The 24,623-nt window shown below is 44.0% G+C and overlaps 1 protein-coding gene across 1 annotated transcript in view; it reads right to left on the reverse strand.

Moving 5' to 3' along the window:
- The window catches only part of LOC125481101 (phosphatidylinositol transfer protein alpha isoform), a gene marked incomplete at its 3' end in the record, with an annotated part of 37,800 nt that overhangs the window by 3,005 nt on the left and 10,172 nt on the right, over nucleotides 1–24,623 (reverse strand). The window contains exons 2-7 of the mRNA XM_048592239.1: nucleotides 23,802–23,832; nucleotides 7,427–7,572; nucleotides 5,603–5,694; nucleotides 2,480–2,487; nucleotides 1,123–1,197; nucleotides 852–935 (exon numbers count right to left, since the gene is read on the reverse strand). Coding sequence (XP_048448196.1) covers nucleotides 852–935; nucleotides 1,123–1,197; nucleotides 2,480–2,487; nucleotides 5,603–5,694; nucleotides 7,427–7,572; nucleotides 23,802–23,832 — 436 coding nt within the window. The remainder of the gene's footprint in view (nucleotides 1–851; nucleotides 936–1,122; nucleotides 1,198–2,479; nucleotides 2,488–5,602; nucleotides 5,695–7,426; nucleotides 7,573–23,801; nucleotides 23,833–24,623) is intronic.

Consider the following 24,623-nt stretch of genomic DNA (forward strand, 5'->3'; position numbering starts at 1 on the left):
GGAAGAGGGATTGTTCCACGTAACCTACAAAGAGGCAGGCGTAGCTTGGGCCCATGCGGGTACCCATGGCTACCCCCTTTGTCTGTAGGAAGTGGGAGGAATTGAAAGAGAAGTTGTTGGGAGGTGCCCTGGTCAATGTTTATCTGTCAATCAACAACCCTAATTATCTAGTCATTGATCATCAGCGGGAGTTTACTATGCACAATATGGCTGCTACATACTCAATATTGTAATGGAAAGTCACATTTCCAAAAATCAGTGAAGATCCTGTCAATATGGACTAAATTGACACTGACTGAACATTGATCGAAAACCTGCTAAACAGAAACACTTTCTTCCCCCCCAGGTTGGTGCAATCTGCTTACTAGCAAACCCCATACTGATTTCAGTCAGGTTGATTGTAAGAGCAGTCACACTGAGTTACAGAATAAAAGCATTTCTTCCACCTCAGTGCGACTTTGTTGGAAAGACTAAAATCCAGAGAGGCTGTAAACAGGGAAGGAGGCAGAAAGGGAAAACCAGAGATCAGAGGGAATGGGCTGGTGGACGCACTGGGTCGTTGTCAATGGGAAAGAGTGCCTTAAATTCACCCCGCCTGGATTTGCTTGGCATTGAGAAGAGAAATCGGCAAACTGAAGCAAGATGTTCACTCAGTGAGCTGGCCTGGTTTCTGTCCAGGGACTAAATTTAAAAGGCCGGCTTCATAAGTTTATACTCTGAGGCTACTTATGTGAAGTTATATTGCTGTAGATGCTTAAATCATAAAATACAATTTGAGCCAATCATCCGTTTTCCTTTTGCTCCTTTCACTCAGAAAGCCAAGCCCAAAAGGTCAGTTATAACAGACTCACCCGTGAGTGAATCTGGCTCCGGTCAGCAATGTCTAGGTGAATAACTTCAACATTTTTCCATGTGTTGGGTTCAAGGCCATGTACCTGCCAGTGGGGAAACACAAAGAGGGAAAGTCAGAGGTACAATACCGGTGGGGACAGGTCTGTCCCTGTCTAACACTGGTGTACAGTACCGTGGGGACATGGTCTGTCCCTGTCTAACACTGGTGTACAGTACCGTGGGGACACGGTCTGTCGCTGTGTAACGCTGGGGGACAGATCTGTTACTCACATTTTCTGTGTTGCCCATATCAGGCTTGTGCCAGGTTTCAATTTTGATCAGGAAGTCATCCTTCATGTATTCGTTCTGAAAGATGATGATTAGAGTGTTTAGGCCTGAAATAGCATCACCAAGTTGCAATCAACAACAACTTCAACAAGGAAAACCACCCTGTTCTGAAAACCAGAAGGATGCTGGAGTCAGCGTGGACCGGTAGCCCCAAACCCTCTTCCCCAAGGTACGGTTTCTCTCCCTCCCAGACACTGGAACACTATTTGTTTTTAACCTCGGTGTCTAATTTCACTCACCAAAAGCCCATTTGGATTCTATCATTGAGTCTTTGTGCAAGCTGAGACGGTGCATGGGGGTGGGACATTCACTTCTAAGATGATGTACCACACCTGGGAACCACCAAGCTCTGCTGCTACTCGGGCTGGCGTGAGGCCTTATTAACCACTGCCTCCCAGGCCGGCAATGTATCTAGGGACTGAGTCTGATTCACCAGTTGAGAGACGTTTAAATGCAGACCGTGGAAATAAGAGGTTGCTGGTCATCCCTTTCTTGCTCTATCTTTAACCTGGTGCTCCCACCATTAACAGGTCCTCTGATGGTTTCCAAACTCTCTCTGGATCAAACAGCTGTGCAAATTTCTTTTAATTCTATCTCCACACAGATTGGTTTAGTTTCTATCAAATGGACTTTAAAGGCGTAGGAGCAGAGCAGGCCATTCAGCCCATCGAATGTGCTCCACGTTTCAATGAGAACATGGCTGATCTGAAAATCCTCAGCCCCACTTTTCTGCCTTTTCCCCATAACCCTCGATTCCCTTGCTATATGAAATTCTCTCTATCACAGCATTACTTTAGAGAGAGAGGACCATCCCCGAAGGAAATAAGGCCAGAATCTGTTTCTAACCCCCTCGCAAGGAAGCGGGGAGACTGAAGAAAATTGATGCCTGTATGATTTTCCCTAGTCAACTGCAGCTCATTCCACCATTTACAACTGGTCTGTCACACCTCCAGAAATAAGGAAACTTTGAATGCAAACATCTCGTGCCTGTGGTGGTGAGGTAATTTTGATTTCACTGCCACAGGGAGGGGGTGAAGTCAATTGAATACAGTTAAGTGAAAGTAAAACTAGAGACAAAAGACCAGGCTATGATGTCAGGTTTGTACACGGTGGGAGGAGCCTCCAGTGGAACAGAAACATCAGCATGAACCGTTTGGGTTGAATGACCTGTTTCTGTGTTCTTTATTTCATGTGATTCAAAAACCTGGTCCACCCACCTCCTGCCACAACAAAACCAAATCACCTCCCCCAACCTTCAGGCACTGTGCCCAAGGCTCCAGTTACTGCCATGTGCACTCACCGTAATGACTGGAGTCAGCAGTGCAGAGCAACATAGGAGAGAAGAGAAAACAGTGTTAAGATGTTGCAAAATCAACAGAGAGAACAGATCTTCAAGTCAGGCAACATTTCACAACCCAGTCACTAGCAGCGAGAACCAGAGTTATAGAGTCATACAGCGCGGAAACAGACCCTTCAGTCCATGCCAACCAAATTTCCCAAGCTAAACTAGTCCCACTTGCCTGTGTTTGGCTCATATTCCTCTAAACCTTTCCTAACCATGTACCTGTCCAAATATCTTTTAAATGTTGTAACTGTATCTGCATCTACGACTTCCTCTGGTAGTTCATTCCAAACATGAGCCACCCTGAGAGAAAAAGCCACCTCTTCACAATATCACCAGATTTGCACCATTAGCAATTAAATCCAACCAATGAAAAGTACTATATTAGCTGTGTGTTTTTTTTTAATTTTTCAGGATACTGACACAAGTTGCACCAATTTTCTATTTCACATTTACCCCCAGCTAGGGGGTGGGGGAGGTAAGAGTTACCAGCGGGGGCAAGGGAGTAGTTGACAGTTTCCCTTCCTTTGCAGGAGACTACAGAACCAGGGTTCCTGTGTGTTTCTTCCGTAAATTCAAATCTGGGAGCTATGGGGAGGTGAAACTGGAAAGATAGTGCCACTGGGATAGCAAACCAGAAATGTCAGGCTAATGATCTCAGAATACTGCGTCAAATCCCACCAATGCAACTACTGACATTCAAATTCAATTAGTTTGTCTCAGGGATGGTTAAAAACCCATTTTATTCAAAAGCGGGGGGAAATGGGAAGACAACGACAAATCCAAAATCACACCCGTCTCTTGATGACTAATAAAGCACTGCGTGCCATCATTGGGCAAGGGCTTTTGTTCAGTAGGACATATTCGCTCTGCAACTTGTTTCTCATTACAGGAAGACAAGATCATAATCTTGGGCACTATGCCAATGCAGTCCTGAGAAGGTCTGAGATCAGAGATGCTGTTTATCAGGAGATAGTAATAGAAAGGATAGGCATGCATTAAATACAGCCTTCATCCTGTCTGCATGTTCAGGAGAATGATAGAAGATCCCAGGTCAGAATGTCAAGGACAGCAATTTACACATCTCCCCACTGCTTGCGGGATCAGTCTTGACATTAAAAACTCAGCTACATTTGCAAATACTATCACTACGCAACAAAGTAATTCCACGCACAGAATTAGGAGCTGAGAGAAGGTCCCTTCACTTTTTTAAGGAAAGGTCACAAACAATAATCTGGTTATATCCCAACTGCCTGCAGACTTAATGAAATATTTACATGGTTCTGAAGTAACACTGTACTATCCCATATTGCAAGGATTCAATATCACCTCACTGTCATGGCAATGTCACATTCCACCAGCCCTGGACCAAGGTTATGAATTAAAGAGGAATGTGGAAACCCGCAGGCCTGGGATCGTTGTTCTCTCTACTTTATCTGTGGTGTATTTTACCCAGAGAACAGGCAGCAAGGGGAGATTAATCTCCATCGCTCATCTCATCACTTAAACTAATATCTCTCATTTAAAACTAGAGCAGCAGCACTGCCTTCTTAAAGGGGCCGTGTTCTTTGGAAATATGAATTGAGGGTTTTAAAGGATTAAGATACTCTAACTGGGGCTGGGCCTAAAGATGAGGGAAATTTTGGCAAATGATTATCGCACAAGGAGAAGTTAAATTGCCCAGAAGATTTGTATGCAAATGCAGCACCCGATCAGGATTCTCAGTAACAACCCATTCAGCACCGGTCCATCACAAATGCCTGACACTATGCAGTTATGATCCTAACACACATCTCACTCAACGGTACAGCTTGGGCAAGAAAACAGGGGATGGATTATTTAAACCACAATGTGCTAATATCTCTCAGCCACATGGTATGTGAATGGACCACTGAAATCCTCATCCTTGTCTTTGTCCCTCTAGACTCGACTATTCCAACTGAACCCTCGGTTCTTCTCCCAGGCTCTGTACACTTGCTCATTCAAACCTTGCTGCCTGTATATTAACTTGCATCAAGTGCCTCTCACTCATCACTCCTGTGCTTGCTGACTTACATCAGCTTCTGGTTCAGCAATGCCTCGATTTTAAAATTCTCATTCTTGTTTGCAAATCTCTCTCTCCCTCCCGGTTTACGTAATGTCCTCCAGGTTCACATCCCTTCCATTCCAACCTTGTTGGCGGCCCTTTCTTTAGCTGCCTGGACCTCCAGCTCTGGAACTCCCTTCCTAGGTCTCTGCCTCCTTCCTCTTTTAAAAGGTGCTCCTGACCAGGTCCTAATAGCTATGTGGCTCAACACCTTTTGGTTGCTAATGCTCCTGTGGAGTGCCTTGGGTATTTTCACGCTGCTATATAAATGCAAGTTGTTGCTGCAACTGAGTCTTATTCTATTAACCATGTTGAGGTCTAAAATGACTAGGCATGATACAGCAGGAACAACAGTCCGTATCAGCACCTTGTTGGGAATTAAAGTGTTGACTCTGGGAACGCTGAACACAACACCAGCTGGGGTGAAACCAAGTTAGTTATTTATAATGGATGTCCCCACAAATGTCAAAGGTCAACATTCACCTCGTGGGGCTCCCAATGGGGTGGTTGTGAGCTGCCCTCCTGACTCTCAGGAAGTGGTTTCATTGATTGAAATATTTTCTACTGCACTTCAGAGAGAGGGTTGAGTCAAACTATACTGGTGTATCAGCTTGGTTTGGTCAAATCAAAAAAGTTTCTTATGAAAAGATAAGGATTTTCTAGTTTTTCATTTTGGTTATTTTGCTTATGCTTATAAGCTTCTGTCTTGGTGGGGAAAACTAGAGGGGAAAAAGAATTAAATGGATTGAAATCAACTGGGAGAAGAAAACAAACCTGTTGAGACAGATGACAGCACAACAGCAGTCACATTGAAGAGATTCTATCAGCTCAATTGCATATCAACTGAAGTTCAGCCGAGTCAAATACTGAAAGTTACCAGCAATGGGGATTGGTTCCCATTTGCAGCAATAAGACTTGCAAAGAAGTATCTGTTTTATTGCAAACCCTTTCTCCCTCACCAGCCAGTGCCAGCCCCGTACACAGCATCTACTCACCAGTTCTGCAGTATGGGTACGCGTTCCAAGCCTTCTCGTGTACGTTCAGAGCTCCCTCAGGAGCCAGCATCTGCACAAACTTAGGCACCTTGCTGCAAGAACAACATGGTTATGGTTTCTCAAGTCTCAGCATAAAGCCAGATTTCGGGCAAGTGACAGCAACACCCCCGTGCATACAGTGAGACAAGCACCTGGAAAACATTTCCAGTTACAACACCACAGAAAAGACTGTAGAATCACTGCAAGTATAGTTGGATGGCTGAGTGTGAATAAACTGTAGGGTCTGTCTGGTTGGAAAGGTCAAGGTGAATTGTCTGGCTTTCTGCAGTATGTTGTTTTAGGATTGTCACTCTACAGAAATTGCAGAATCTAGTCATTCACAACTTTTAAAAAAAAAAGTACATTGTATTGCTGCCCAATGTCTGAGTGAATGTTTCTTAAACAGAGAGGTGACACCACGTAAGTATCTCAGAGGGTCAGAACTTAAACCTCGCCCAACTACCAGTATGCACCTTGCCAGAGCGTGCGAGAGCGAGCAATTGAGAGAGAGAGAGTGAGTGCACGTGAGACCGCAATTTACACAGCGCTTTCCATGACCATTGGCTGTAAAACCCCATGAGATGTCCAATCAGGCATTTGTGAAGAGCAGACACTGTGGCAATGTAGGAAACATGGCAGCCAACATGTGTACAGACAGCAATGTGGCAATGACCAGATCATCTGCTTATAGTGATGTTGACTGAGAAATCCATATTGGCACAAGCATATTGGAGACTGGGGAACTCCCTAATACATCTTTGAAGGAGTGCCAAGGGATCCCTAACCTTCACCTCTCCTCATTTCCGTTCCAACTCTTCCCACCTAGCTTTCCATCTAGTGATGAACCAGGGTCCAAACTAAATGACAGAACAGACTCAAGGGGCTGAATGGCCTCATCCTTTACATCCTTTTAGGGTTTCACAAATACTACTGCTAGCTGATAAAACTGGATTTTTGACACAAGCTGGTCGCAGATCATCTAGTCCTGGCTTCTGACTACTGAACTACTCACCTCCCTTACAATATCAGAGCATGAGAAAATCGCTGGTGTAGACCATTCAGCCTCTTGGACCTACTCCATCATTCTATAATATCATGGCTGATCTGATTGTGACCTTAATCCTCCTGGCCTTCCTGCCCTCCAACATTCCTAGACTCCCTTTTAGATGAAAACATTCTGTAAGCTTTTAAAATGCACAGCCTGCTGTCATTTAAATCATTTCTTTGCATCATCCTTGAGCCCTCCCCACTTGGTGCTGTGCTGAGTTCACTCTTCAATGAAATTTCCAGCAAGAATTACATCTAGTGCTCTTACAGCTAACTGCTCCAACCATTGCCTCAGACATTGGGCCTTTTTTTTTCATGGGATACGGGCATCATAAGTAAGATGAGCATTTATTGCTCATGCCCAAATACAACTGCATGGCTTGCTTGGCCATTTCAGAGGGCAGTTGACAGTCAATCACATTTCTGAGCCTAGAATCATACGTTGGTCAGACCAGGTAAGGAGGGCAGATTCCCTTTACGAAGGGGCATGAGTGAACCAGACAGATTTTTTTGACAATCCTTTAGTTTCTATGGTGATCATTACTTAGGCTAGCTATTTATTCCAGATATTATTTAACTTTAAATCACCAATGCAGGGATGGAATTTGAATTCAGGTCCCTGGATGATTAGGCTAGCGGGCTCTGCATTATTAATCCATCGACAAAACCACTATACCGAGCCTCTACATGGCACAGTCCCAAGTTGGTGCTCAGCAGACCCCGCCAACCCCCACTTACCGCTGGAGGTGGTAGATCTTGTGTGTGTACTGTCCTTTCTCACCATCTTTCTCATATGGTTCATTCTGTAACACTTCAACCCCTTCACCGCCACCAGTCTCATTCTTACTTGCTTCTGCTACAGAGTACAGCTGTCCCACCTGGTACTGTGGGGTCAAACAAAAATATTTAAAGAGAGAGGATTAAGAGGTTAAAAGCTTTATCAAGTCTCTAATTAAAATTCCTAGCTCTCAGGGCATACTCCTCTGCCTTGTACAAAAACATCCACATGTCAATAGAATACACTATAGCCTAATGCAAAATGCCAGTGCTAAAGGTAGAGGATATATTTCCATACTGTCTTCCACAGATGTTCCAAAGTCTTTTAACCCAAGAAAGTGCTTCTTGTGACACAGGCAAACAGCAGTGAATTTGTGCACAGTATCACATTGCTTTTTGTGGGAGCCTAACCCCAATAGATTCTCTGGTCACTTGTGCAAGGTGAATATTGGCTAGGATATCTAGCAGAAGAGGTCAGCAGGGCCTAGTTTGACAGCTCACCTGAAAGCTAGCATCTCTCATGATGCACCATTCCCTCAGTACTGACATTAGGAGCACTGGCCACAAATCTCTGGAGTGGGGCTTCTGTCTCAGAGGGGTGAGAAAGTGTACAAATCTTCAAAGCAACAGCTGGCACTGGTTAGGCAGCAGGAGCTGTATGTAACCAGCAGGATAGAAACATTACACAGCCAGTTTCTCCAGGGACTCTCATACGTACCAACACACCAGAAAGTTCAAACATTAAGACAGCAATTAAAGTGATATGTACACAAGTGATTTCTTTCCCCCCAGATGAGGAAGCAAAGTTAATTACTGGTCAGTGTTGGGATTCGCAGATAAACTATTGCATACAATCGTGCCCGTGTGCTTGAGAAACAGCACTTTGAAATCAGTTTGTCTGATTAGTGTCCTTCTAATTGCAAGCCTGGCTTTATCTCCTAATAGCATTAACCAGATCCCTAAACCCTCCGACTTACCGCGGCTCAGACTCTCAATGCAACCATTGTCAGAGGTCACAATTGATTGTATAATTTATAATTCAATGCACAATTCACCAAATTTCACTTGCATTTAACGTTTAAGAATGTACAGTTAGTTTGGACATTCCAATTGTGATCTGCAGTGGGCTAGGATTGCAGCTCTCACAAGGAATCAACAAACTGTACTGCTCCCCAAATGAACACTAAAATGCTGTAAGCTTTTTCAAAAAACTTTACTCATGGGCATGGGTAATGCAAGCTAGGCCAATATTTAATAATAATCTCACACTGAGGTGATGAGCCACTTTGTCGAACTGCAGTCTGCCTGCTGTAGGTAGACCCACAATGCTACTAGGGAAGGAGTGACAAATGAACAAATGAAAAAGTACAGCACAGGAACAGGCCCTTCGGCCCTCCAAGCCTGTGCTGATTATCATGCCCTAGTTAATCTAAAAATAAACCTGCCATTTTTCGATCTGTATCCCTCTATTCCCTCCTTATTCATGTACCTGTCTAGATGCCTCTTAAATGTCTGACAGTGAAGGGATGGTGATATACTTCCTCGTCAGGATGGGAGTGGTTTGGAGGAAAACTTACAGGGGTGTCGTCTCCACCAATTGGAGGTGGTGTCATACTGGACTTGAAACGACAAAGCAGTTTCACTCTCGACAGATGCTGCTCGATCTGCTGAGTTTCTCCTTTGTGTTTGCCTCAATTTTCCAGCATCTATAGTATTTTGCTTTTATTATCTAATAGCCTTTCCCATCTAAGCAGTAGAGGTCACTGGTTTGGAAGGTGCTATCAAAGGAGTCGTGGTGTGTTGCAGTTGTATATCTTGTAGAAGGTACACACTACTGTCACTGTGTGCTGATGGAGCAAATTGTGAAGTTAGTGGATGTGGTGCCAATCAAGCGGTCTGCTTTGTCTAGGATGGTGTTAAGTTTCTTGAGTGTTGTTGGGGCTGCACCCATCCAGGCGAGTGGGGGCGTATTCCATTACAGTCCTGACTTGGTGCCTTGTAGATGGTGGATAGGTTTTAGGGAGTCAGGAGGGGGGTTATTCACCGCAGCATTCCTAGCCTCTGACCTGCTCATGTAGCCACTGTATTTATATAAACAGTCCAGTTCAGTTTTTGATAACCCCCAGCCGCTGAAAGCAGGGTAATGCCATTGTATTTCAGGCAAAATAGTAAGATTGTCTCTTTTCATAAAGATGGCCATTGCCTGGTACTTGTGGAGCATGAATGTTACTTAGTGCTTATCAGCCTAACTTGGAAGGTGCCCAGGCTCTGCTGCACATGGATGACAGCTGGGTTGGTACGGGGGAGGCAGCAGCAGGGCGAGGGCTGTGTCGGTATGGGGGAGGCAGCAGCAGGCTAGTAATCCAGAGACTGAGCCGAACATTCTGGGAACATGGGTTCGAACTGCACCACACAGTTAGTAACATTTGAATTCAATTAATCAAACGAGCTGCAAGTAAATGCTAGTTTTCCATGGCAATCAATCAAACCCTTATTAATTGTCATAAGAATGTGACCAGCTTACTAACATCCTTCAAGGATGGAAATCTGCAGTGGCAAAGTGGTACAGTTAGAAAGGATTTACCCTGGGCTCCTTGGCACAGGACACAGTGTACTCTGGGTGGGGGGGGGTTCACTGTCCATCACACAGAGTGGCTCGACAGACACACTACTGAACGAGCTGGTCGAGTCCTAAAGGATATTATTGTTGGATACGGCCTGCACCAGGTGACGATGGAACCAAGAGAGAAAAATGGACCTGATCTCATCCTCACCTACGCAGAGCCTTTGCAGAGACAAAGTCCCACCTTCACAAACAGGACACCCTCCATGCTTTGAGGAACTACTACCACAGACTTTCAACAGACCTAGTTCCGCAAAATGGGCATCCATGAGGTGCTTTGGGTCAGCAGCAGAATCATATTCAACCTCGTGGCTCAGCAAACTTCCATTACCATCAAGTCAGGGGATCAGTCCTGGTTCAATGGAGAATGCAGGGGGGTGTGCCAGGAGCAGCATTTTCAGGCATACCTAAAAATAAGCTGTCAATCTGGTGACGCTGTTTGTGTATCAAACAGCATAAGCAGCAAGTGAGACAGAGCTGATCAGATTGAAGACCTGCAGACTGCCACATCCAGACATGAATGGTGGTGGATGATTAAACAACTCACTGGAGGAGGCGGCTCCTCAATGTCCACATCCTCAACGATAGAACAAGCCAACACATCAGTGTAAAAGATAAGGCAGAAGCATTTGCAACAATCTTCAGCCAGCAGTGCCGAGTGGATTATCCAACTCGGCCTCCACCAGTGATCCCCTGCATCACAGTTGCCAGTCTTCAGCGAAGTCGATTTACTCCATGTGATATCAACAAACATACTGCAAAGGCTATAAGCCCTGAATATTCCAGCAATAGTACTGAAGGTTCATGTTCCACAAGCTCTTCCAGTGCAATTACAACACTGACATTTACCCAACAATGTGGAAAATTGCCCAGGTATATGAAATTACTCCACAGAGGCTAGAATCCCATCACTAACTCAGCGTTTATTTACACATGGAGAGTCTTTGACACACTGATCCAGCTCCCTCAGAGCCAGCTCTCTGAAAAGGATGTCTGACAACTCTTGTTTTTGTCTGTCAGCCAGGTCTCCTTGATGGACCAGATTAACAGCCCTCACATTCTAGGAGGGTCACCTTGCTGACCTCAATATAATCATTACAATATGTCCTGTACACAAAAAACAGGACAAATCCAACCCGGCCAATTATCGCCCCATCACTCTCCTCTCGATCATCAGTAAAGTGATGGAAGGTGTCAGTGACAGCGCTATCCAGCAGCACCTGCTCAGCAATAACCTGCTCAGTGACGCCCAGTTTGGGTTCCGCCAGGGCCACTCAGCTCCTGACCTCATTACAGCCTTGGCTCGAACATGGACAAAGGAGCTGAATTCCAGAGGTCCTTTTCTGAAGAAGGGTCTAGACCTGAAACGTCAGCTTTCCTGCTCGGCCTGCTGTGTTCGTCCCACTCTACACCTTGTCATCTCTGAATTCCAGAGGTGAAGTGATATTAAGGTCGCATTTTGAGTGTAGCATCAGCAAAACTGGAATCAATGGGAATCAGGGGGAATATTCTCAGATGGTTGGAGTCATAGCTGACACTAAATAAGATGGTTGTGGCTGTTAGAGGTCAGTCAACTCAGCTCGAGGACATCTCTGCAGGAGCTCCTCAGGGTAGCGTCCTGGGCCCAACCACCTTCAGCTGCTTCATCAATGCTTCCCTCCATCATAAAGTTTGAACTGGAAATTGCCAAAGTTGTATCTGCAGGAAAAGCATGGTCAGGAAGATTTCCCTGGAAAACTTCAGTCTGTCACAGTAACAGTGCTTTTTGGAGTTAGGGCCAAAGCACAGCAAGATAAAGTTCTCATCTCTTCATCTAACCTTGTGCTGTATCTGCTCTAGGGGTGTTTGATGGGAACAATGTAGAATGAGTTTTATTCTATATCTAACTCCATGCTGCCCCTGTCCTTAATGGGGGCAGTGTTGATGCAGATTTAATTTCAGTTTAAAAACAGTAGAAGGATCTTTACTCTGTATCTCATCCCATGCTGTACCTGTCCTGGAAATGTTTGATGGGGACAGTTTCCAGAGAGGTTTTATTTCAGTTGAAAAGAGGGAGGCTTCCTCTGTCTCTAACACATGCTATCCCTGTCCTGGAGTGAGGTAGAGAAACCTCTACTCTCAGTTTAAGAGCACAGAGAGAGTGCTACTGTCAGTTTAAGACAGACAGCTTTAATTCCAGTTTAAATGAGTAAAGGTAGCTTTACTCTGAATCTGACCCTGTGCTGTATGTGTCTGGAAGTGTTTGATGGGGACAGTGTAAAGGGAACATTACTCCACAAAGTGAAAATGTAACCGATCTAAGTTGCAGCATTTGCTATCGTCATAGGGTGTAGTGCACATTACATTATATTACTGTGCAATCCTAATGTCTATTACCCTGAAGAGACTACAAATGATCAGGAAGGTCAATCAGCTTTCAGCAGCAGATTGCTGGATGCATCTTCGCTGTATAAACAACAGGCAGCTGATCTCAAGCTAGGATTTGACGTGATCAGAGAGAGAAAACGCAAGTAGCAAACAATATTTCTAATTCAGAGAGCCCTCCAACCATCTGAGGCCAGCAGAGCTATTCCTCTCCTCTACTGCTATGCGTTGTACTGCTTAATTGCAGAGTGTAGGCTCAATCTGAGGGATCACAGCATTCAAATGCCAGAATGTGGAGTTATCCCTTCCTTTGGAATAAATACCTATAGCAAATCAAGGTAATTTCTTTGTCCTAACTGGTCAATTCCTTCCTGCCTTGTGATGTGGAACAGTTGCAGGGAGTTGGGGGGGGGGGGGTGGGGGGGGGGGGTAGGGGAGCGGTGATCCACAAGCATGGCTTGCACCCCGTCCCCAGAGCTAACAATTCCTGTTGATGACCCACTGAATGTTTCCACCTTTTGCAGCATTTTGCAGCTGATGGATTTTTTTTAAAAAAAAACGTCCACCTGATTGATGTCAGATGGAGTTTAACAGATTCCCTAAAGGGTGGCCTCTCTGACAGTGGAGTGCTCCCTCAGTACGTACCCTCTGACAGTCCCTTGTAAGATAGCACTCCCTTGGAATTCACCCTCTGACAGGGTGGCACTCCTTCGATATTGACCCTCTGACAATGTGGCACTCCCTCATTATTGTCACTGTTTGCTCTACAACTCATCCAAGCTGGACCCTGGACCCAAGTATATTTGCTCACCTTGATAAGCTAGAGCAAAAATAAATGGCTGTTTGGTCAGCAAAGTAACTGCCATTGCACACAATTAACAAGATCATCAAAACACTGTTTTAAATCAGAAAAACACGCATCTTTCCTATAGTCTCTCAGCGTCTCCACTCTCTGTATCAGTGGTGATGACATTAGCAGAAAGAGCTTGATCCAGTAACTCACTCAGGATACAGGCTGTTTATTTTGCTTGTGTTAAGCTGGGACTGACCTGTTTGCAGTCACATGGCCCAGTGACAACTATTTCACAATTGGAACTAAGGACATTACGATATTTGGTAGTTATTAAACAGCAAACACTGTGCAATGCTGTGGGGAATCCTCATGAGGAAAAAAGAAGCAGGATCCAATTTGCCAAACCGCCCTGGATCCCATGGGCTGTTAGCTTCTGAGCCAGTCTTCCATGTGAGATCTTGTCAAAAGTTTGACTAAAGTCCAAGCAGACTACGTACATTTCACTCCTCTCAGCCACACCCCTAGTCACCTCTTCCAAAACTTCAATCACATTTGTTAGACATGATCTTCCCTTTCAAAGCCACACTGATTATCTATCCTAACCCTAGCCCTGATCTCTCCAAGTGGAAATTAATTCTCTCAGTTCTTCGCCCCACCGCCAGTATAGCTTTTAAGATTCACTGGTCTGCAGTTTCCTGGTTTATCCCTACCACCCTTCTTGAATAATGGTACTACATTAGCTGTCCTCCAATCCTCTGGAACCCCTCCTGCGGTCAGACAGAATTTGAAAATTAGGCTAATGAATAGCTCTTTCAAAGAGCCAGCACAACCATGATGGGCAGCAAGGTATTAGTCTATACAGTAAGATAGTTCCACTAACTCAGCCTCAGGGTTCATTTCATAATTTGGATAAAATCTACTCCAACCAATCATGGACTTTTGTGTTTAATGGCTGTCAAACCTTGGGTGTGCAAAGAGCACACAAAGGGTCCTTGTGCACGAATCACAGAAAGCTATACACAAGTACAACAGGTAATAAGGAAGGCAAAAGCCATTTATTGCTAATGGAATGGAGTATAAAAGTACAGAAGTGTTGCTGCAACTGTGCAAGGCATTAGTAAGACTGCATTTGGAGTGTTGTGTACAATTTGGTTTCCTTACTCGGGGAGAATGTAGTTACAGTGGAGGCAGTTCAGAGGAAATTCACCAGATTAATTTCCCTTGAGAGAGCTTGGGCAGTTTGGGCCTACACTCTCTGGACAGAAGAAGAACGAGAGGAGATCCTATTGAGGTTTACAAAATGCTAAAGGGGATTGACAAAGCAGATGTAGAGAGGATGTCCCCTCATGTGACAGAATCTAGAACAAGAGGTCGTGGTTTTAGGATGAGGGATGGCAGAGCTCAAACAGAAATGAGGTGAAATTATTTCTCTGAAAGGGTCGTGAATCTGTGGAATTCACTCCCCCAGAGAGTGGTGGATGCTGGGATGTTGAGTAAATTTAGGGAGGAGATAAACAGATTTTTAATTAGTAATGGGTTGAAGGGTTATGGGGAGCAGGCGGAAAAAGTTAAGTTGAGGCTGAGATGAGATCAGCCATGATTGTATTAAATGACAGAGCAGGCTCAAGGGGCTGAATGGCCTACTCCTGCTCCAAGCTCTTATATTCCTTACTTGATTGGCTCAAACACAGCATGAAAAATCTGAAATATTACTCGACAGATAGGGAAGAGATTCAGTTGGCAGGTTTTGAAGGGGAATTAGATGTGCTGAGAACAGCTAAGATTGTAGCTGAACAAAGCTGTCGCTGGCTGCTCTCAAAGTGGGTCAGTGAGACTTGTGCTGCACTCCTACAGTTTTACTGCACTGTAACTTGACGTAATACAGTGGTCTGTTGACTGTTTACAGGCTTGTGACACACAGTGAAGGAGAGATAATCAAAGCCCTAATCCTAAATACCATGCAAGAATGTTCAGAAGGATAGGCTTAATAAAATTGCACAACTCAGAGACTGGAGCATTACTGGAGTTATATAGAGAGATAAAAGATTACTAACAGGGAAAATAACCCTGTCTCTAGACTCTGGATTAAACAAAGTTTTGTTTCAAACAAATCATTTTTGTTGTAACAAACCATATCTTAAGATTCCATTCTAGTTGAACATATTTATCCTATTCTGAAGAAGGGTCACTGGACTTGAAACCTTAACTCTGTTTTCTCTTCACAGATACTGCAGACCTGCAGAGTTTCTCCAATAATTTCAGATCTCTGCAGTTCTTTGTTTTATTCTCCTGACAGGTTTGGAAAGTTCAGAATAGAAAGTGAATGGGAAGCTTGTGAAGCTTCAGTTGTACTGAACTTTAGTTAGACCTGGGTGGGTGGGTGTGCGTGTGTGTGTGCGCGTGTAGCAAGTTTGGTAGCCAACATGTGGAGGTGCTGGTGTAGGACTGGGGTGGACAAGGTCAGAGGTCACACAACACAAGGTTATAGTCCAACAGATTTACTTGAAATCACAAGCTTTTGGAGCGCTGCTCCTTCATGTGATGAAGGAACAGTGCTTCGAAAACGTGTGATTTCAAATAAGCCTGTTGGATTATAACTTAGTGTTGTGTGACTTCTGACTAAGTTGGGTGGGAGGAAGTGTCATCTAGTAGCTGTAGAAGTCTGGTCAATAGCCCAGAAATGGTGGCACAGAGGTCAAGGAAGGTAAGGTAGAACTGGAGATGCATCACATGATGGTGACAGAAAGGTGGAAACTGGAACCATTTCAATGACATTTTCCATTTATGGGCAAGAGCAGGAAACGTCACCGAAACAGTCATCAACGTACCAAATAAAAAACAAACAGTATAGGGAAGGGATATGACTAGGACTGGAACAATGAATGTTCCTCCTATTATAAAAAGGCACGTCAAACTAGGAGTTCCCTGGGAAACACCATTAGAGGAAGTGGGTAAAATTAAAGTAGCTGTTCTCGTGAAAATGCTGACCGAAGGTCACACAGCCAAATCATTAACTTGGTTTCTCTCCACACACGCAGTCAGAACTGCAAAATATTTTCAGCACTTTCTGTTTTTAACTCTGATTTCTGCAGTGTTTTACTTTTCATGAATAAAAGAGTCAAGATTTGGGCACAACTCTCTCAGGGAAGATGAGCTGGTTTTGAAGTGCACACCAGACAGATTTACCAGAATGTTGCTGCAGTTAAAAGGGTTAAACTTGAGGACAGTTTGCTTGGCGTAGGTGTGAATTCAGGATGTGAAGGGGCAATCGCGTCAAAACATTTAAATTGTTTGAAAGGATTTGATGGGGTAGATAAAGAGAAATGATTTCCTCAGAGTCCCACTCTGACTCCATGTTAGACCATTCAAGAGTGAAATCAGGAAGTACATTTTCACACCAAGCAGCAGAAATCAGGAACTCTCCAAGCAATGTTTGGACATGCGCTGGAGTTTCCACATCTTTGAGATCAATTGTTTTCTCTTTTAGAGAGAGTAAATGGCTTTGGGATACAGATCAAGTCTCTGAATGAACTGCAGGCTCAAGGGGTCAAATAGTTCATCTTCAAACAGCAGAGGGGAGGTCATAGTACCCAGCATTACACCTACTCTGCCCACCGATAAACTTTGGAATGTGGAAGCACAGAGAAGCGCAACTTCAGTTGGGAGTGAATATCACTCTGCGCTGCTTACAATACACTGGTTGGGCTGTGCTGGCAGAGATCAGCGCAGGCAGTGTGAAGGATTGGTATGCAGGACTGCAAGGGAAACCAAAGATAAGTGCTTCTATTTTTAAGGTGGTTAAACATTCAGTGACATGCCCCATTAACAACGAGAGAGAGTAAAAGGGGATGTACTTCAGCAAGGAGAATAAAGACAAGTAATGTAAACTAAATGGCAGACTTCAAAGGTGATGGAGACAGAACACTTAAGAGTTCACACACATTAATCTTGATGAGTAGGTTATTAAAAAGCACACAGCATAAGACACAAACTCAAGGCAGTTATATAAACCTTCATATACCACTTGTTAGACCTCAGCACTTCAAGTCTGCGGAGAATACAATTTGACCAGACGGACAGAGCGTAGGCCAATGAGCCTGCTCCGCCATTCAGCAAGATCTGATTATTCCAAATTCTCACCTACCCCAGGTAACTTTTTGTCCCCTTGCTGATATCTATCTACCTCTGCCTTATAATCAAGAACTCTCTTCCTCTAAAGAGGTTAGAAACAAAGTTCGAAAGACCCATGACCCCTGTGTGGGGCAAAAAAAGACTGTCTTAAATACAATGGAAGGAGTAGTACTAGACCACAGACGATAAAAGTAGAATTTGGCCATTCAGCCCATCAAATCTGCTCTACGGGGCCCAAAACTGTTCAGAATATTCCAAATGCAGTTTGACCAGAGCCCCATACAGCCTCAGCAGGACATCGCTGTTGTATTCTAGCCCTTTTGAAATGAATGCTAACATTGCATTTGCTTTCCTAATTGCCAATTGAACCTGCATGCCAACTTAAAAGAATGTTTAACTATGACTCCAAAATGCCATTTTGCTTCAGATTTCCAAAGCTATTCCTCGTTTAGAAAACACTCTATACCTCTATTTTTCCTACCAAAGTGCATAACCTCACTTTCCTACACTACACTCCATTTGCAATTTCCTTGCCCTCTCTCCTAGCCTTTCTGCAGCCTTCCCACTTCTCAATGCTACCGTCCCTCCACCTATCTTTGCGTCATCTAAACTGAGCAACAATGCCCTCGGTTAATGTATATCGTGAATAGTTATGGCACCAACACTGACCCCTGTGGAACTCCACTAATCACCTGCTGCCATCTCCACTCTCTGCCTCTGCCAGTCAGTCAACGTCAGCATCATGCCCCCAACACCATCTTATTTAACAGGCTTCTGTTCGGCACCTTGTCAAAGGCCTTTCGGAAATCTAAATAGATCACATCCACTGTCCTTCCTTTGTCTAATTTGCTCATTACCTCCTTAAAGAATTCAAACAGGTTTATCAGGGATGACCTCCCCTTGAAGAAGCCATGCTGACTCACCTCGATTTTACCATGCTGTTCCAAGTACTCCGTAATCTCATCCTCAATAATGGACTCTAAAACCTTACAAATAACCAAGGTCAAGCTAACTGGCCTATAGTTTCCAGTCTTCGGCCTCACTCCCTTCTTATCCAGGGATGTTACATTAGCAATTTTCCCCCGACTTCACTGATTCCTGAAAGATCAGCACCAATGCCTTCACAATCTCCTCAGCTATCTCCTTCAGAATGCCGGGGTGTAGCCCACCTGGTCTGGGTTATTTACCCACCTTCAGAATCCTCAGCATCATCAGCAGCTTCTCCTCAGTGATGGTTACTGCACCCACTTCCACCCCCTGAACCTTGTACTTACGTTGTATTGGGGAATATGGATATGGATGGAGATGTACACTCTGGCAGTGGTGGGAAAAGCATTTGAGAAACTATTAAATATTGTGAGAGAGAGAGTGAAGGCACAGAATAAAAGAATTGAGAGTTGTAGATCATTTGGCTCCTTAAGGCCACTCCATTGTTTAATAAAGAAAGATCGGGCTGGTCAGATTATGACTTCAGCACCACATTCCCACCTACTCCAATAAGCTGACTCCAATGTTTACTCAAAAATGGATCACCCCTGCCCTAAAAACATTCACTGAATATATCTCTGCTGCTCTCTGGGTGGAATGAGTTCCACTCATGATCCTTAGATAAACAATTTCTCCACATCTCTGCCTTAAATGGGTGACCTTTAATTTTTAACTGTGCCACTAGCTTGAAAGACCTTCACAAGTGGGAACGTCCTTTCAGCAGCTCTCCTGTGAAACAGTCTTTCTTTCAACCTAAATGGGCTGAATGAGCTCCTTCATCTGTGACTATCTGGTGACGTTTGTAAGCTGGCAAAGGGACAGGATGACAGGCCTTCAACTCATGGTATGTGTGTGACGTGAGGTGCCAACACCTGGCACTGCAAGACAGTGACTGACTCAGGTTTAAATCCTGCTGCTCCAAGTCTCGACTCTGAAGGGCGTCAATCTAAAGGTGGGAAATCCAGACGGGCAAGGTGTATGCTTGATAGCTCTGAGCAGACTTCGGTGGGAGGGGGCAAACAGTTGCAGATTTGCTGATCTCCACTTTAGACATCAAGATATCAGGGTCAGGGGAGAAAAGGCACATATAGATTGGCATAAGGTCAATGACGTGATGTTACTTTACACCTCTGGTAACCCATTACTGACAAGTAGTACTAGAGGTTTATTCACTGTGCCTTTCAGTTGATGCTGCTTAAAAATTCCACTATTACTTAGTAAGACTAACAGATTGATTGGAAACCTCGGCTAGGCTCTCGCAATAAATCAATAATCTCCTGCTTTATTGCTTAATGTTGGACTATGGCTGTCTCCCTTATTCTCACAGGGAATGCTGGGGAAACTCAGCAGGTCTGGCAGTATCTGTGGAGAGAGAAATAGAGGTAATGTTTCGCGTCTGATAACCGCTCAGAGCATCTCTATCACTTGTTCTCAGTGCTTGGCAGATGCTATGCATCTTTTCCTAATAGATTTGTCAGAGCACCACACTGTCATTTCAGCAAACCAAGGGCACAGTCAGACAGAATGCTCCAAGGTCATGAAGATTCTCACTGCTGTCAGCTGGTCTCTGCCCTCTCTCCTGAAAGTGCTGATCCAGGCAGAGCAGCTCACTCACCAGATGCCCATTCCTCTCTGGTATCTCAAGCAAGTGTCCATTCTTCACAGGTCACCCTGATGAGCAAGTGCCAACAGGCCAGAGAAAACAGGGAGAACTCCATCCTGCCCTAACATGAACAGTTATGTACAATTGACGTCATTGAATACAGATTAGGAGCCAAAACCTCATGCACATACTAGTATACTTCCTGTCACCTTGCCTTCCATTAGGTAACTCAGATAGAGATGGAGCCTCAGACCCTGTCCCCACTCACCATTCTTCTCTAGTGAAGAAACTAGAGGAGAGATACCTCAGTGGTGATGTTAAATGGCCTGGTGGTAATGCCACTAGTAAATTAGACACCAAGGAAACATCCTGGGGAATTGGATTCGAATCTCACCACAGCAGATGGTGGAATGTTAATTCGATAAAAATCAAGAATTAAAAGTGTAGCAGGAAAATTTTATTTAAATCACTGCAATTCAAATTCAAATTCAAATTAATTCGGCGAGAAAGAAAGACTTAGACATCTTACTCTATGTGAAAGTCATACGTTTAAGTGCAGTCTCTGTGCTAACGTAGGAAATGTGGCTGCTTATTTGGACGGACCAAGATCCACATATGGCAATGTGATTCCAATATCTCAAATTCAGTGACATTGATTAAGGAATAAATATTGGCCCACAACAGAAGAACTCCCCTGACCTGGTCAGAGAGCCTGGGATCTTTTACATTCAACTGAGAGCAACAATTAGGCACTGGCTCAATATCTCAGCATCTTCGGCAGCGCGGCATTCCCCAACACTGATCCTCCAGTGGCCGACACTCCCCCCAACACTCCACTGGGAGCATTATCCTAGATTATCATCTTGAATCTGGAATTGGACCTCACCTCACGACCTCCTAAATCAGAGGGAAGTATTACCCATAGAACCTCTGCTTACAGCACCATGAGAAACAACAAAGCACTATGTATAATGCACTGTTAATTAGATATCCAGTAGCAGCTTTTCAAAGTGACGGCCCGATAAACATCTAGCGTTAACTTGCTGGCTCTCCTAGCTTGGAGATACAACTGTGCCGATATCTGGCCCACATTCATCTCCTTTGAAAAGCTCATCAACCATCATCTAAATGCCAGCCACAGTGAGAAGCAACACTGCCAGGAAAAGTGCAAACTGGGAGGGCGATGGAAAAAAAAAGGGTACGCAAGGAAACATTTCACATTTGCATTTCTCCGCAACACACACACACACCCTCAGAGTGTGCATTACAGTTAGCAATTATAACACAAAGGGTCAAACAAGCAAGTTTTAGCAATAAATCCAGCTTTGTGTTGGTGGTCACTGCAGTCAGCTGAACGTTAAGAAAAAATTATGTTACAGATTCAAATTGCAACACACAGAGTAGGATGAAGGTGCCCTGGGAAAGAATTAGGAAGCAGTAATCTAATTAGATAAACTCAATATCGGATTACGTTCTTTAATTCTCTTTTGGGTATTTGGTTTGTCTAACAACCTACTCACTGATCTCATACCTGCAGTCACAGTTGAAGTTATTCTTGGGTAACTTTAGCTTTGTTGCCCAGAGTATGGGACTTTTATATCAGGATTGCTTAACGATTACAAAATATCTTTATAAATTTAATATTAATAAGTCATCAGCCCTCAAAGATGAGTTCTTGTTAGAATGCTACTGCATCCCGTTGGCCAGGAGCTAGCAATAGCCCACTTCAGGGTACTAAAGAAAGGTCAGATGGTCAACTCATTCTAGGCGCAGAGTTTCACAGTTCTCATGGCCGAAGCACTTCCTTCCTTGATCTAGGAGATAGGTCTCAGAGTGCAGCATGATAAAACACTGCGCACATTATGAATTGTATCACTGAGGAAAAATCCTGGCATACTGTTATGATACAGAAGCTAAGAAGGTGAACGAAGGATCCAAAGTTAGGGCAAGCCAAGATTTGTTAGAAGGCACCAGTAAACTTAGTTCAAGATTATCTGCAAATATTACTGCAGGAATAGAAGCAAAAGAACAGAAATGGAAATTAGTGACAATTAAACTTCAAACAAATACTAGCATCAAAATGCCGCTCAAAAAATTAAGCAATATTTAGAATATTTACCTCTCAGGTCAGCACGAAGCAGGTACAAGGTTTTACAATTTTGAGTCAGTGCCAACTGGAGAGTCAGAGGATTCAAAGGATAGGTTTAGAAGAAATAAAAAGACTTGTATTTCAATAGAGCCTTTGATGATCTCAAGCCTTCCAAAAGCTTTTTGGAACCAATTAAATGATTTTAAAAAGTGTAGTCTAAATGTAAGGCTAAACACTATTAAGGTCTCTGATCAGGACAAAAGATGGAATATGACTGCAATCCAAGCTATCAGAAATTCAGTAAACAAGGGAGACAATGGCCTATTGTTAAGTGCAGTTACAAAACAAAGATAAGATTAGGTATTTTGCTGAAACACAGTTCCTCTAACAAAACTAAATGGAGTCTGGAAATGTGCTACACTAATATTAAAGCAGCTTTCACATCAAAATGAGGCACCTCTTCAGCACCACGGCTTCACAGCTCTCATTGCCACTGCCAACACCAAACTTAAAGCATGCCAGAGTTTCACCAACACTTCATTTTAATGTTGTCAGCAAACGACGAGGCTACATTTCCCAAACCAGCCTCACAGGACAAAAGGAGCTCCAGCACAACACAATTCCGAATACAACACGTCAGGAGTGTAAATCAGGTAGAAATTGACAAGGAATCACTCAAGGAGACCAAATGTTGGGCAAAGGATGTAGGTATTATGGATGGTCTTAAAGGATGAAGAGGCACAAGGAGGTTTAGGGAGGGAAGTAAAGAGTTTAACTGGAGGAGTGCAGAGATCTCAGGGCTGTGGGACTTTTTAAAAGTATATTTGTTCAAGGGATATGGGTGCTCCTGGCTGGACCAGCATTTGTTGTCCATCCCTCTTTCTATTCTCATAGAAACTGATATAATTATAACAGGACAAAACAGTGTAAACACAGGAAGTATGTTCCTGATGACTGGGGAGTCCAGGACCAGGGGTCACAGTCTAAGGATATGGGATGGTCCATTTAGGACTAGGATGAGGAGAGATATCTTCACCCAGAGAGCAGGGAGCCTGTGGAATTCTCTGCCAGAGAAAGCAGTTGAGGCCAAAACATTGAATGTTCTCGAGGAGGAGTTAGGTACAATTCTTCGGGCTAAAAGGATCAAAGGGTGTGGGGAGAAAGCAGGAACAGGGTACTGAGTTGGATGATCAGCCCTGATCATATTGAATGACACAGCAGGCTTGAAGGGCCAAGTGGCCTGCTCCTGTTCCTGCTCCTATTTTTTAACGTTTCTAGCCATAATTGTCCGAGGATCGTTATGAGTCAACCATATTGCAGAGAGTCTGGAGTCACACATCGGCCAAGGATGGCAAATTTCCTTCTACGAAGGGTATTAGTGAACCATGAGGGTTTTTATGACAATTGACAGTGGATACATTAAGTCAGCTTTGTCAACAGATTTTTATTGAATTCAAATGTCACCATCAGCAACGTTGGATCCAAACTCATGCCCCCAGAACATTAGTCTGGGCTCTGGATTACTAGTCCAGTGACACACAGTCATGGAATATAAAAATTTGAATTTTAAATCTGAGGTTTTAAACTGGAACAGGAGCCAACATGAATCACCAAGCATTGGAGGCAACTCTAACCATAATACATTCGATACAGAGTAGACACACAGGACTGACCCTTGACCACAATGTCCACTTAAAGAAGGCAAACTCAGCCGAAAACAAACCTGCGTGGGAAGGGATCACTCACCTCATCCACAGAGATTGGTAGGATTATCCGACTAAAAAAAAAAAGAGGAAAAATAAATAAATTAATATTTGAACTCAAACAGGTACATTTATTTTTCAAATGTTCAAATCCTCCACTGCCTCTCTAATGAGTCTCAGGTCTTTTACAAACCAAGAGGACAGCAAAGCCGTTTGATCAAACAGACACACACTTACATTCCCACTCACCACATCCTCTTCAGTCTCACGTTGTGAATTCTGACTTAAAACCACTTCCACAGTTTGCCCCACTGACCTAATGTTGTTCCACAACCCCCGTCACTGCCCCTCTTCTGTTAACAGGACAACCCCAGAGACTGGGGGAAGGGAGGAAAGCTCTCCATGTCAGTCCACCTGGTGAAGGTGTTCTCTCACTATCAGGCAACTCAGCCCGACGATTCACAGCCGGTGCGTCGGAGCCATCCTTAGCTCTCTATATCTCACTCTATTGACATGTCCTTTCTTTCCTCCCTCGTATTTATCCAACTAGAGGCAAATTACTGCTGATGCTGGAATCTGTACAAGAACAAAACTGCTGACAATCGCAGTGGATGAAACAACTTGCACGGAGAGAGACAGCAATCTAATGTTGAGTCTAGATCATTCTTCATCAGAGCTGTTAATGCAACCTCTACTTCAGTATATGTATACTATTCACTCTGACCCGCTCCCTGCATGTCCCATTCTCCCCACTGTCTCAGAAAGGAGTTTACCCTGAATCCTGGGATAGTAGGATCTGCCGATGCTGGCGAATCTGAGATAAGAAGGTGTAGAGCTGGATGAACACAGCAGGCCAAGCAGCATC

Source organism: Rhincodon typus, unplaced genomic scaffold (assembly GCF_021869965.1).
Source record: "Rhincodon typus isolate 14 unplaced genomic scaffold, sRhiTyp1.1 hic_rhity00000869, whole genome shotgun sequence".
In the NCBI taxonomy this organism is placed as follows: Eukaryota; Metazoa; Chordata; class Chondrichthyes; order Orectolobiformes; family Rhincodontidae; genus Rhincodon; species Rhincodon typus.